This window comes from Zootoca vivipara, chromosome 2, assembly GCF_965207765.1.
Source record: "Zootoca vivipara chromosome 2, rZooViv2.hap1.1, whole genome shotgun sequence".
Classification (NCBI taxonomy): domain Eukaryota; kingdom Metazoa; phylum Chordata; class Lepidosauria; order Squamata; family Lacertidae; genus Zootoca; species Zootoca vivipara.
The window spans coordinates 106,290,902-106,305,635 of NC_142584.1; the positions used below are offsets into that span (position 1 = coordinate 106,290,902).

General features: G+C 49.9%; 1 protein-coding gene across 3 annotated transcripts; it reads right to left on the reverse strand.

Annotated features, from left to right (window-relative positions):
- Nucleotides 1-4,478: 4,478 nt before the first annotated feature.
- On the reverse strand, nucleotides 4,479-11,908 carry LOC118081094 (cholinesterase-like). Of its 3 annotated transcripts, none has more exons than XM_035107260.3 (4): nucleotides 11,769-11,908; nucleotides 8,671-10,156; nucleotides 7,691-7,857; nucleotides 4,479-5,811 (listed from the first exon to the last, which is right to left on the reverse strand). In XM_035107260.3, the coding sequence occupies exons 1-4, from the start codon at nucleotides 11,887-11,889 to the stop codon at nucleotides 5,744-5,746; spliced, it is 1,842 nt and encodes a 613-aa protein (XP_034963151.2). In that variant the 5' UTR covers nucleotides 11,890-11,908; the 3' UTR covers nucleotides 4,479-5,743. The 3 variants fall into 3 exon arrangements, with proteins under 3 accessions (XP_034963151.2, XP_034963153.2, XP_034963155.2); XM_035107262.3 differs by having other exon boundaries at nucleotides 11,398-11,859; XM_035107264.3 differs by having other exon boundaries at nucleotides 11,618-11,813.
- Nucleotides 11,909-14,734: the final 2,826 nt, after the last annotated feature.

Below are 14,734 nucleotides of genomic sequence, written 5' to 3' on the forward strand. Positions count from 1 at the left end.
GTTGGCACCAGAGATGCATCACGTTTGGATCGGACTTTTGTCTGGAACATTGCATGCAGCACCAACCAGGGGAGGGGCCTCCGATAGCCACGGTGGCCACCATGCATGTCAAGGGGGGTGAGGCGATACCCAAACCGTACTGGGACCTGCAGGAGGTCTTCAGCGAAGCGGAATCTGACCACCTACCTCCCCACAGGTCCTTTGACTGTCAGATCAACCTGGTGCCAGGGGCCACTCTACCCCCGGCCAAGCTGTACTCCATGTCAGACCAGGAACTGGAGGATCTGCGGGCCTTCATCGACAAGAACCTCAAGAGGGGGTTCATCAGAGAAAGCAAGGCGGCAGGGGGCAGCCCGGTCTTCTGGGTGGACAAGAAAGACACGCAACAGCGCCGCCTGGTGGTGGATTTCAGATGGCTCAACAGCATGACGGAACCGGTGGCTTTCCCAATGCCCAGAGTGGACGATTTGCTAACAGCAGCGCGCAGGGGCAAAATCTTCACCAAGCTCGACCTGAGGGGGGCGTACAACTTGATCAGGATCCGGGAAGGCGATGAGTGGAAGAACACGATGTTCACGCTGCTGGGCTCTTTTGAATATCTGGTGATGCCCTTCGGTTTGCAAGAGGGCTCAGCATGCTTCCAAGCCTTCATGCACCACGTACTGGGATCCCTCCTCTTCAAGAACTGCTTGGTCTTTCTAGATGACATCCTTATTTACTCCAATGACCCAGTGCAACACATGAAGGATGTCAGGGAGGTGTTGCAGCGCCTGAAGGAGCACCACCTGTATGTGAAGCTGGAGAAGTGCAGGTTCCACACCAAGGAGGTGGACTTCCTGGGCTACAAGCTGTCAGACAAGGGGCTAGCAATGGACAAGGACAAGGTGCAGGCCATCCTGCACCTTGACGCCCAAAGACGCCCAACGCCTCCTAGGCTTCGCCAATTTCTACAGGAAGTTAATCAAGAACTTCTCGCGTGTTACGGCTCCCATCACTGACTGCCTGAGAGGCAAGCAGAAGTTCAGGTGGACACCAGAGGCGCAAGCTGCGTTCGAGGACCTCAAGAGAGTGTTCGCCTCAGACCAGAACCTGTTCCACGTGGTACAGCACGCGCCCCTACCCGTCGAGACCGACGCTTCAGACCGCGCGGTGGGCGCAATTTTACTGCAACTGGATGCCAACAGGGAGTGGAGACCCTGTGCCTTCTTCTCCAGAAAGCTGACCCAACCAGAGCACAACTACACGGTGTTTGACAAGGAACTTTTGGCGATCCATTCTGCGTTCAAACACTGGAGACACTTCCTGGTGGGCGCCAAGCACCCCATTCAGGTGTGCATGGACCACAAGAACCTGGAGTTCTAGAGAACGGCCAGGGTGCTCAACCAGCGGCAGATACGGTGGGCAGAGTTCTTCTCCCACTTCAACTTCTCCATCCACTACATACCGGGGGAGCAGAATGTCAGGGCAGATGCCCTCTCCCGCAAGCCAGAGTACATGGAGGAGGAGTTGCAACCAGCGCCCCGACACGTGTTTCCCCCGTCGGCATGGTCCTGCGGAGCAGCAGTGGTGAGCGAGGCGGAACTCACAGCACTGACGGCAGCAGATGAGTTTGCCACCCGCTTCTTCAGAGATCTGCGAGGGGGGAGGGAGCAAGCAAAAGACTTCGAGGAAAGGAGGGGATTGCTTTTTTACAGGGGAGCGCTGTACCTGCCCACCAACCAACTCAGAGGTAAGGTCCTCAAGCAGATGCACGACAACCCAACGGCGGGTCATTTTGGAAGGGACAAGACCACACACTTAGTCATGAGACACTTCTGGTGGCCAGGTGTGCGGGAGGATGTTCGGGACTATGTAAGGGGCTGTGACACCTGCCAGCGAGCAAAGGTAGTCAGAGCAGCACCAGCAGGGTTGCTGGAGCCATTAGCCACACCGCACAGGCCGTGGGAAGTAGTGTCCATGGACTTCATCACAGACCTGCCCCCTTCCAGGGGCAAGACCGCAGTGGTGGTGGTGGTGGACCTCATGTCCAAAATGTGCCATTTTATCCCATGTGCCAGGGCGGTCTCGGCAGAAGAGACAGCCAAACTGTTCGTAGACCACGTATTCAGACTGCATGGGTTGCCCTTAAGGGTTATTTCGGACCGAGGCCGCCAATTTGTTTCCAGGTTCTGGCGGCGGCTCATGAACCTCCTGCAGGTGGAGGTCAGCTTGTCGACGGCTCGGCACCCGCAGACCAATGGACAGGCGGAGAGGGTCAACGCCATTTTGCAGCAGTACCTGAGATGCTACGTCAGCCAGCGGCAAACGGACTGGGTGGATCGCCTGCCACTGGCAGAATTTGCCTACAACAACGCAGTGCACGTCTCCACAGGGGTGTCGCCCTTTAAGGCCAACTACGGGCGCAACCTCAGATCTTTCCCAGAGAGGGAGAGGGTGGAGGAGGAGGAGGGCCCGCAGGCAGAGGATTGGGCAGAGGAACTGGAGACGGTGCACCAGCAGCTCAGAGAGCACTTGGAGAGGGCCAAGGAAGCGTACAAGAAGGGGGCAGATCGCCACAGGTGACAGGGGGAGGACATCAGGGTGGGGGACAAGGTTTGGTTGTCCTCTGAGGGCCTTCCCACCAGAGGGCGGTGCAAGAAGTTGGCACCCAGAAGGTTGGGCCCCTTCACGGTCACGCAACAGGTCAACCCGGTAGCCTTCAGGCTGGAACTGCCGGAAGACATGAGGGTACACCCAGTCTTTCATAGATCGCTGCTGTCACCGTACAGGGAAAGCAGCAGGCTCCAAGCCAGCGAACAGACCACCGAGGGAGGGGGGGAGAGGGGAGGCAGGGAGCAACTCAATGAAGCCACGGCCATCCTGGATTCCCGTAGAGGGGCAGGAGGACTGGAGTACCTCATGGCGTGGGAGGATGCCCCGCCTTCCCAGAATGAATGGGTACCAGCCACAGAAATACAGGAGGAATTCTTAGTGGAAGAATTCCACGCCCTCTTCCTCCACAGGCCCAAGCCCTGGCACATGGAAAGGGAGGGGGAGGGGAGGGGGAGGAGGTCGCAGAGAGCAGTTCACCATGGAGGTGGGCAGCGGAATTTGAGGACCCGGAGGAAGAGGTATGGGCGTCTCCGAGGTCCACCATGTCGGAGGAAGAGGAGGACTGGCAGCGTATTTTTACTCCCACCAGCTCTGATGCCACGGAATTTTTGGGCTTTCAGTCTTCTCAGGCGGAAGGAGGGAGCTCGCTGGATTGGGGGGAGGTGTTCACACCCACGGGCTCGGACAGCACGGAGTTTTTAGGCTTTCAGTCGTCTCCGGCACCCTTGGGGCCCCTCGGGAGGGGAGAAGGAGGGCTTGGGAGGGGGTGGATGTGAGGGACAAGGGATATCACGAAGTCCCTCCCATCTTGAGGTCCAGCCCATCCCCAAGCACGGAGGAAAGCAGGGAGAGTTCCGACTCAAGTGGGGAAGCAGGAAGTGGTGTCCGAGGCTCTGGCAAGGTAGCGGAGCCATCGTCCCAGGTGGGACAGGAAGGGGAAAGCAAGGGGGGTAGACCGATCCCCCCAACTCCGGAATTGCGCAGGAAGCGTCGGGGGAAGAGGCTGGGTCTCCCCAAGTTGTTATGTTGGAGAAAGACGCGCCAAACGCCATTCGGAGGTTCTGACTCAAGCGGTTAAGATGTGTCTCTGTAAATAGCACTGCCTTTAGCACTGTAAATACGCAGCACCAAATAAAAGATAAAATGCAGAGCGGTGTGGCGTCGTTACTCTGAAGTAGCCCATCAACACCCCTGTGACAGTAATGAATAGTTGTAATAAATCCCAGCCTTCTCCCTCTCGTTGTATGAAGCCAAGGCTGAAGAGCCTGTGGCCCACCATCTATTGTTCGGTTGCAACTCCCACCAGAAGGGAATGGGTAGAGATCACAGCAAAGGTAGTCCAACAAGATAGGAACTTCTACTGAGTCTCTGTTCCAGCATAAGCTCTGGGTAGCCTGGTTCTACTGATACACTGGTTAACCAGTAGGTCATTTACATGGAGGTGGAGGAGATTGTCACTAGGATTTTTTTAATTTTAATGCTGCTGAGAAAATATTTTGATTTTTTAAAAAAAGAATATGGCTGGTAAACCCTTTCCATGCTATTTAAAATATAGATCATGTAAGTTAAATGGGGTGGTTAATTAAAGCCCAACGGATCAGTCATGGCAAAGTGAGTGTGTCACACAGTAGCACAATTCAAAGTGTTGGTGCTGACCTTTAAAGCCCTAAAAGGCCTCGGTCCAGTATACCTGAAGGAGTGTCACCACCCCCATCGTTCTACCCAGACACTGAGGTCCAGCGCCGAGGGCCTTCTGGCGGTTCCCTCACTACGAGAAGCCAAGTTACAGGGAAGCAGGCAGAGGGCCTTCTCGGTAGTGGCACCCACCTGTGGAACGCCCTCCCACCAGAGATCAAAGAGAACAACAATTACCAGACCTTTAGAATACATCTTAAGGCAGCCCTGTTTAGGGAAGCTTTTAATGTTTGATGGATTTCTGTATTTTAATATTTTGTTGGAAGCCGCCCAGAGTGGCTGGGGGAACCCAGCCAGATGGGTGGGGTATAAATAATATGTTGTGGTTGTTGTTGCTGCTGCTGCTGCTGCTGCTGTTGTTGTTGTTGTTGTTGTTGTTGTTGTTTTATACTCCTGGCACATCTGGGAACCTTGCTTCCTGGAAAGACCTGCATAGATTGAGCTATCATTCCTGTCATTCTTTTTAATAATAATAATAACAACAACAATTAATAATAACCACAATAAAACACCAAACGCTTGCATTATTTTTGAACGTATATATTTCCTCACGAAATCTGCCTTCACCATGGAGGTGGGCAGCGGAATTAGTTGAATTAGTTAATCTACACATTTCAACTAAGTACATCCCTTTTTTAATATGCATTTTGCTATGTATCTGAGCTGAAACCCAGTATGCAATATTTAGTGAACTGTGTAAACCCAAGTCTGCCTGTGTTCTGATCCGCATGTCTTATCCAGGATAGACACATTTAGGTTGGTTCAATGAAAAATTCAGACAGAACAAAAGCTTCAAGGATCCCTAATCTTGATATCTTCTTGTGGTGGTTGGAAAATCCTATGAATGTGATCAAGGACAAAGGGGGTAATCCAGCTGCCCTCTAAGAGAACGAGGCTGTACTCACTTCATTCTTTTCAGTTTCAGTCCCGCTCAAGCACTCGCTACCTGTTTATACTGAACGTTTGAAGAGCCTCTCCAGAATGCACAGGGTAGGCCATGCGGCCTAGGGGATGCATTTCTGACATTAGCATTTCTGACATTAGCATAAAGGAGTCCTATAGGCCATCTGTCATGGATGCTTTAGATTTAGATTCCTGCATTACAGGGGGTAGGACTAGATGACTCTTGGGCCCCTCCCAACTCTGATTCTATGATTCCATGCAGGTGGCTCCCTCCTTGGGGATGGAAACCCTAAATGAGCCCATGTCTTCTGCAGATCCCATTCATGCACTCAGTTGCCCAGAGTACCAAATGCCTGAGCGGGATTTACATTTTCATTAAATTCCTATCAAAACATTTGTTTATTTCTCCAGTCAGGTTTGTCCCAATGAACAGCTGCGTTGTGAATAGTTGTGTTAAGGAGCAGGCCCAGCTGAAACTGTTCCTAAGACATTATTTCCCCCATTTCAGAGATTCCATTTTCACATGCTGCGAGATATTTCCTGTTCTGCCTCTCTAAGTTTGTGTTGTACTGTTCACATCTTTCTCCAAAGTAGATGAAGCAGGAACTTCTGGAGATTTTTCTGCGAAAGACAAAGGTGGGACAGAGGGAAAGAACGGATCAGCAGAAGGTCAAACAACTATCCATGCAGGAGATTGCTCAGTCTCCTGACGTTTGGTTTTAATCAAAAGCAGAATCCCCCTCCCCACATTTTTATGGTACCCTCCATGCCCCACTGAAGATGGGGTCTTAAGCTGCTTCAGGGGCAAAGCTCTCTGAGGTGGCTGAGGGGAACAGGTGTTTCATTCCCCCCTCACTTTACCATTATTTTTTTTAAAAAAAATTGCTGCTACTCCTACAATGACAATAACAAGGTTTCCTTTTCCACAGCATGCAGCCAGCATGTCTCCTGTACCAGAATGCTGTGGGAACTGATGAGGCCTTTTTAAAAAAGCAGAGGATGGGGAACCTGTGGCTCTCCAGATGTTGTTGTTGGCCTGATCATCCCTGACCAGTAGCCACTAAAGATCGACAGATCTGCCAATTTTGGTTCTCCCAGTTTCTCATTTCTTCATTCTTAAATTCAGTTCCTCACATTCCTGCAGCTGCCGGCAATTTAGGGGGGAAAGGACTCATGAAAAGATGTGTGGGAGATAATTTATCTATTCGCCACATTTTGTTAAGTTGTTTAATGTTCTTGCTGTTATAATATGTTTCATTAAGACCAGTTGCCTGGGAAAACAAGGAAAGGGATTGAATTGTAAGCAAGTGAAGGCTGAGAAGAAGAAGAGGAGGAGGAGGAGGAGGAGGAGGAGTTTGGATTTGATATCCCGCCTTATCACTACCCGAAGGAGTCTCAAAGCGGCTAACATTCTCCTTTCCCTTCCTCCCCCACAACAAACACTCTGTGAGGTGAGTGGGGCTGAGAGACTTCAAAGAAGTGTGACTAGCCCAAGGTCACCCAGCAGCTGCTTGTGGAGGAACGGGGACGTGAACCCGGTTCCCCAGATTACAAGTCTGTTGCTCTTAACCACTACACCACACTGGCTCTGGTTTGAGGCAGCCTTGGCACCTGTTGCTAAGGGATTTGGAGTGTTGAGATAATGGCCTTTGGAGGGTGGATAAGCCAGTGAGGGAAATGGAGAGGAGGAACCTTGGAGTACTGAGGGAAGAATACTGCTGTGGGGAGTTTGTGGAGAACCTATGATAAAAGAAAAAGGACCGTGATGTGAGAAAGAACAGCTAGATGATGTTCCGCTTTCACCATTGGCGCCTGGAATGCTGAGGCAAAACTTTCTTAGAGAGGGGCATATTTGGGCCTTGTTCTAGAACATTCTGGGCTAACAGAAGATAGCACTGGTTCCAAGTTTCGGAGGGCCCTTGAACAAAGCACACGTCATGAGGCCCCTTCTCTTACCGAGTAAACCGCCACTCTGGCATTATCACCTGCTGGTATGATTCACCTTTCTCCTCCTTGCTACCACCGGCTTGTTTGCCAGATGGAGAGGCAAGCAGACAGGGACATCCACTGCTTGGCCTTTTCATCCACCCACCCCTTGTCTGAGCCAGGGTGACAGGCAGGTGTACAAGCAGGTTGCAGAGGTGAAGAAGAGAAGCAGGAAAGGTGGGATCCTGTCCGTGGTCCCTCTCCTGGGGTGTGGGCCTAGAACATATGCCCTCAATGCCACCTCTTTGTGCAGCTCTCACAGAAGTATTGCCTACTTTCAGTGATATCCCTTCTCCTTATTTCTCACTAGTGGCTGCAGTAGGAGCATGAATCTGATCACACCAAGGCCATCACCTCCTCACAAGCCACCTGCCTATTCCTGTATTGCAGGGGCTTGCACTAAATGATCCTTGGGGTTTGTTCCAACTCTACAATTCTCTGATTCTGTCCTGTGATTCTACTCCAGAGCGGGGAACTGCATATGGTTCCTCTCCCAAAAGGGCCCTGATCACACCTTTTTGTATGGCCTTAGAATGCAGGGAGCTCAGGAATTCGCATCGTGGGCTAGGCGACATCTGTTTGAGCTGGCCTGCCACATCTGTGCCAATGTGGAAGAACTTCTGCTCTGTGGCGTTGTAGACAGGCCACTGTGCCTCATCTCTCATGGACCCAGTGGGATTCCTGAAGAGGAAACAAAGAAATCAGAGCCATATCTCAGCGGCAGATTGGTTTGCAGAGTGAAGCTTCCAGTGTTGTATAATGTAATAAATAGATAGTCCACGCCAGAATTTAAATGCTGTCTAAACCCTGCTCCCAGTGCTGCCGAGAGTGCTGTGCCAGAAATAAAAGTTGCCCCATAGCCGACATCAGAAGTGGGCAGCTGTGCAAGGATTCCAGTTGCTGACAGCAGTCCTGTATATGGGCAAAAGATTCTCATTAGGTAAAATGGCTGTGTTTCTCAAAATGGTGCCCTCCAAGATCACACATGCTGTGGTAGAAGCTTTCACACAGGTGCAGTCAGGCATTGTCCATGATAACTACAGCAGAGGTGGAGAACGCCTTTCAGAGCAGGGGCCACATTACCTCATACATAACCTTTTGGGACCCAGTGTTGGGTGAGGGCAACAGTGGGCCAGTCAATGGATGTGACTCTTGCCTTGTACAATAGGCTACATTCCAGCCATGAAAACACCGATCTCCCCACCGGGGCACGGAAGAGATATTATCACATTTCAAGGACACATTCCAGCCTGGAAAAAGCCCTCAAGGATGGCACAGAACCCAGCAAATGAGAGGTGTGGCCTGGGGAGGGAAGCTCCCAATGACTGGACAGAGAGGATCCCACCCGTCCTCCACAAAATGGAAGCCTTTTAGCAAAGGAAAGAGCCTGGGAAGTGGACCACCCACAACATTCAAGCTGAACCACATTCACAAGCTGTACAAAGGTGCCATCAATGACACAGATGAGCCAAAAGTGTTTGATTAATGCCTTACCCGCTTCTGGCAAATTCTGCCCAGTATCGCATCACTTGCCGGCTCAATTCGGCTTCAGCGGCCTTCACCTCCGATCGGTTTGTTTGCAACACTAATTCCACGCTTCCAAACAAGTAAGGTACCTCAGCTCCATGGGGTGTCCCCGCCCATTCAGGCCAAATAGAGTCAGGACTGCGGTGGTCGAAGGAGTAAACATAAACTGGGTTCTTATCTTTCCCCACCTTCTCAGCAAATTCAAGCAGTGGGCACACAAAGTAGTAATCTCCCATATAATGAGTCATGGCCAAACGATATTGTTCTGGCCCATGGCTACCTTCAGTGTACTTCTGTAACACATCCTGGTCAACATCTTCTTTGGCTTCTGCTGTGAAAGTTCCATTGACTGCTTTAAGGGCCTGCTCCCGGGTCATTTTTCCATCCTTCAATGTCATGTTAGGATACATAAAAAATACCATAGTTGACCCTTCATCAGCAGTGACACCAGCGAGAATGGGTTTGCCGTGAACAAGACCAATCTCCAGCCACTTTGAGGGATCAACTGGGAGGAACTCCCCATCCGTTGTCAATGATAAGAAAGCTTGCAAGGCAGCAAACGTTTTGCTGTTCATTTCCATCCCCTGTAGGCAGCTTACCATAGCACTGTGGTTAGCTTCAGGACACCCCATGAGGCGACTCACTGTCACTGAATCTCTTAGGGCATTTTTAGGATTCTTCCAACCCCAGGGAGCATTGGGAACCCCACTCTGAAGCGCAGCACGGGCAAAAAGGGGTTGGCTTGCCGGTGAAAGCAGGTGGAAACCAACTGCGGCTCCTCCAGCACTTTCGCCAAGGAGAGTTATCCGGGCTGCATCACCGCCAAACACAGCTGCGTTCTCACTCACCCACTTCAGAGCCAGATGTTGGTCCCACAAGCCAACGTTTCCTGGGGCATCTGGGGGCAGGTACAGGAAACCCAGACTCCCCAGGCGGTAATTCATGGAGGCCACAATGACATTCTCTGTAGCTGCTAACAAGGCCCCATTGTACATATCCAAAGAGGCTGTGCCAATGGTAAAACCCCCGCCATAGATCCATAGGAGGATGGGCACTGGTGTGACTGGCCGTGGGTGGGGCACCCAGATGTTGAGGAAGAGGCAGTCCTCTGAAAGTGGTGTGTTAGCAGCAAATAGCTCTGCAAATGGCAATTGTTCAATGTTTAACTGAAGGCAAGAGTTGCCAAAGGTGGTGGCCTCCAAGACCTGGCTCCACGGCTGATGTGGAACTGGCTTCTGGAAGCGCAATTTTCCCACGGGGGGCTCAGCATAGGGGATGCCAAGGTAGGCGGTCACAGAGCCAGTGCCAGCTGGGAGTATTTTGCCTTTAATAGGACCACTGCTGGTGACCACCACAGTATCATCATCATCAGAGGCAGAGCTGGAAGCCAGGAGGAAGAACAGGAGACAGAAGGAGGAGGGTGAAGTCCAAAAATGAAGCATGGCAGCTGCAGCTGAACGAATCAGAAATAGGGGTGTGGTGGGAAACATTAGAATATGAGACATTAGAATAATGCAACCAAGGTTGAATACAAGAAGAAACCCAAATGAAAGGGTCAGTATCAAACAAATCTGCTTTTTGTATGTCCCTGCCTACAAAAGAACATATACCACTATGACCGCTCCCCACATTAAATGGGGGGCGACTTTTGCATGGCCGTGCACAGCCCCGTGGATCCCAGACCGGCTACCTGGTAGTTCGGACTGGCTGCATCCTCCCCAAGCTAGATACCTGGAGTCTCCGCCTACCCCAGCCAATCGTCCAATCCTGCCTGGGGAGGCATTGCCAGGGGACTGGCCAGGTATGGGGAGGGACCATACAGCCCACACAATAGAAGGTGAATCTTACCTGTGAAGCGGCAGTCTGCTCCAGTGCTTCTCCCACCCTCCACATCCTTGTTTAAGTCTTCTTTTGCAGGTTAACCTCTTTTCCACAGGTACGTGGGCGCTGCTACATTAGGGCCACTGTTGAAGGGCCGGAAAGGGATTTTCCTGCACTGGCAGGTTTCGCCTTTCCCGTACCAATACGTCACAACTTTGGGGTTTCAGGCTTTGGGCGGAATCCTTTACTCTATCTTCCTAAATGGGGGGGGGGCGTGGAGCTGTGTCCCACGCCCCCTTTGCGGCGGCGATACTAGGGGTCTAGAGGGGAGGCATTGGCCGTATGCCAAAAGGTTGTCATTGCTCTCCCCTCCAGAGGTAGCAAACAGGGGGCGGGCTCTCTGCTTGAACATATGTTCTCCAGAGCCAGCCCAATCCCCACACATTCTGGATAATCCTGAAGTCTCCCAGATCCCCGGCTGGGGACTGGGAGGGATAAACGCCCAGTGCCTGAGCCAAGGTCTCCCTACATCTGAATCTTAATAAAGTTGTGGCCAATTTTAATCCCATAGCAAGTTGTCTTGAGTCATTATTCAGTTCAGGGGTCGCCTGGGGTTTGGGGGACTCTGCCTGTCCACGCAATAAAAACTCTTTAAGGTGCCAGGAGACACTGTCCAGTTTTTCCTGATATTTTGATGGTTTCTAGTCCCTGTACCATCATAAGCATATATAGTTATTAAGTCCTCTTTTACTAAACAGAAGTTTTGGTTCCTCTAAATTATGAATGCAACAGGTAACTGGGTATATCACATCTCTCGATCATGCACATCTTAACAGCTACACCTTAAATGGAGACATTGAGAAGTATCTTCACCTTGCTCAGATCTCCTGGGGCATCAACACCCGGATACTCCAAGGCATCTCCAAACTGTGCTTCAGCTATTCCAGGAATTAGGTTTCTTCAGATCTATTGTTGCACAGTCTGGCAGAAGGGGTTATCATTGAAATCGCCAAAGACAAACCCAAAACAGCAACAACATTGACACTGCTAGAACTCAAGTTTCTGATTTCCTTTCCTATGGCAAATTGTTTACCTGTTCTCCAGAGAACATTCCCCCATTCTCATCCATTTTAAGAGACACTCTGATTTGTGATGTAGAGTTGTTGTGATTTCAACTTTTGGTAATGTTCTGAGTTAACCCCCATGGTCAGCTCGCATCACATTTCTGTTGCTTACAGACTCACCCTGATGGACTTTCCTGCTCCTCAGTATCCCCTGCAGCTCACTCTGAAGAGGAAAGTTAGGTACCGCTGAGGATCCAGACTCTTGTATGAAAAACACCTGGGCGTGGGAGCATCTGCCCATCTGTACGTAAGCAGAAGTCAATGACCGACTGGCTTTGCTCACCCAGTGGGAGGAGGCTACATCTTGGCAGGATCCGAATGTAGGCCAGGGGTCAGAGGGACCCTGCTTTTACATAAATTGGGAGAAGATGCAGGGGGAAAGACAAAGGGCTACCTCCAAAATAAGTCATAATAATAATAATAATAATAATAATAATAATAATAATAATAATAATTTATTATTTATAACCCGCCCATCTGGCCAGGTTCCCCCAGCCACTCTGGGCGGCTTCCAACAAAACACTAAAATACAGAAATCCAATCATACTCAGAGGAGACCTACAATTAAAGGACATGACTAAGACCATTGATTTCCATGTGTCTACTCTGAGTAGAACTTAAAAGGATTCAGCCCAAGGTTATTGCAATCCTCCTATCCTTTGGCCATGGAGTTAATACCAATGTCCACAAATACAACCAAAGAATAGCCTGGCTGTCAGAACAAGATGCAGTGCTTAAGTGAATAAATTGTGTGACTCTTCTGTCAGCACCCAATGTCATGGACTGGCTGGACACAGAGAAGTGGTGGAAGGCACCAGGTAGGTAACTCCCAAGGGAAGAAGGATCAAAGGCTGGAGATTGGTGGTGGGGTGACAATGAGCATAGCTGCCAAGTTATCCCTTTTTTTAAGGGATTTTCCCTTATGCTGAATAGGCTTCCTCGCGAGAAAAGGGAAAACTTGTCAGCTATGACAATGAAGAGAGAGCAGACTGGGAGGAGGAGGTGTGGCAGAGGGAAGTCCAGAATCAGAGCGAGAAGCAGAAGCTGAAGAGGAGGGGGGCCAATAGGTAGAGAAGAGTCAGGTTGGTGAAGAAGCCAGGGTGTCTTCCAATCCTGCTGCGACCAGCTCTCCTGCCACCTGTTCTCCTAGAACCAGCAGGGTTATGAAGAGGGACGAGCAAAGACAGCCACATTGACAGAGTCTCAGTTTGCTTAGGAAGGATTTGGGGGGGGAGGAGACGTAAGCATCTATGGGAAGGTGATTCGGTGATTACTGAATCGAGAATGAATATATTAGTTGATTTCTTCTCCAGATAAGTCTTGCATGTTTCACTTAAGTTTTGTTCATCAGTTCAACCCATCCTAAAGTGTCAAAAAAAACCTCACTTTAAAAACTACACAGCGTTTGATTTACTTTTGAAAGTGTTTCCCTCCCACGAAATGTGCATTTTGTACATATTTTGTGCATTTTGTACATATTTAGACTTAACGTATCCATTTTATATGCATTTTGTATGTTTTTGAGCTGAGATCTGGATTGCGGTACTTAGTGTACTGTGAAAATCAAATGATACCTGTGTTCTGATCTGCATACCCTTTCCAGCTTACATATTTTGTGCGTTTTGTACATATTTAGACTTAACATATCCATTCATTTATGGTCTAGAGTTGCTGTGGTTCCAGTTTTTGGTAATGTTCTGAGTTATCCCCCATGGCCAGCTCACATCACATTTCTGTTCCTTACAGACTCACTCTAATGGGGTTCTCCTGCTCCCCAGTATCCCCTACAGCCCGCTCTGAAGAGGAAAGTTACGTACAGCTGAGGATCCAGACTTTCATATGAAAAACACCTGGCCGTGGGAGCATCTGCCCATCTGTATGTAAGCAAAAGTCAATGACCGACTGGTTTTGCTCGCCCAGTGGGAGGAGGTTACATCTTGGCAGCATCAGAATTTAGGCCGGGGGTCAGAGAGACTTTGCTTTTACATAAAATGGGAGAAGGTGCAGGGGGAAAGTCAAAAGGCTGCCTCCAAAATAAGTCATACTCAGAGGAGACTACCATTAAAGGACAAGACTAAGATAGGACCATTGATTTCCATGTGTCTACTCTGAGTAGAAGGGACGCGGGTGGTCCTGTGGGTTAAACCACAGAGCCTAGGGCTTGCCGATCAGAAAGTCGGCGTTTCGAACCCCAAGACAGGGCGAGCTCCCGTTGCTCGGTCCCTGCTCCTGCCCAGCTGGCAGTTCGAAAGCACGTCAAAGTGCAAGTAGATAAACAGGTAAACGGTGTTGCCATTTGCTGCTCTGGTTCGCCAGAAGCAGCTTTGTCATGCTGGCCACATGACCTGGAAGCTGTACGCTGGCTCCCTTGGCCAATAACGCGAGGTGAGCACCGCAACCAGAGTCTGTCACGACTGGACCTAATGGTCAGGGGCGGGACTGTTCCCAGTTTAAAAGGAGGGAGCAGCGGTTTGGTCAGTTAGGGAGAGGGGGAGGGAGTGGTGTGATGTGAAGAAAGTTGAGAGGCCAGGAGAGTGGGAATTTAGATATGGTCTAGGAAAGTTTGATGTTAAATGTTTGACTGAGTTATTGTACAAATGAAACAAAGCTGATAAACACATTAAATGTTAAAGACACTAATATGTTTTAAGATAATAAAATTCATCTCTTTTGTGTCAAGAAGAATCATCATTATTGTTCCAGCTGGGTATGAGAACTCACAGAAGTGGTGGCTCAATAGAGGACAAAACTTACCTCAGGAATAGAGGCGACAGTTTGTGTCTTAGAGTTACACTGAGGAGGCTTAGGAGGATAACCGGGGGTGCCACGAAGTTGCCAGAGTGGAAAGGGCAAACTTTTGCAGTGGGGAATCAAACTGAGTGAGACCCTTTACTGTAGGCAAGAGGTTATTCCGTCAAACAACCTAGAGTTTCTCAAGATACCAGGCCACGTAAGCTGGAAGACACTCTTTACTAAGAAACCCACAAGTAAAAAGGGGCTTATTTGAAGGCGGCAGGAGAAGAGGGTGGGTGGTTTCACCTCTGGATTCCTGTGTCGCATTTTTAGTAATAGAGAGGGGACATTTC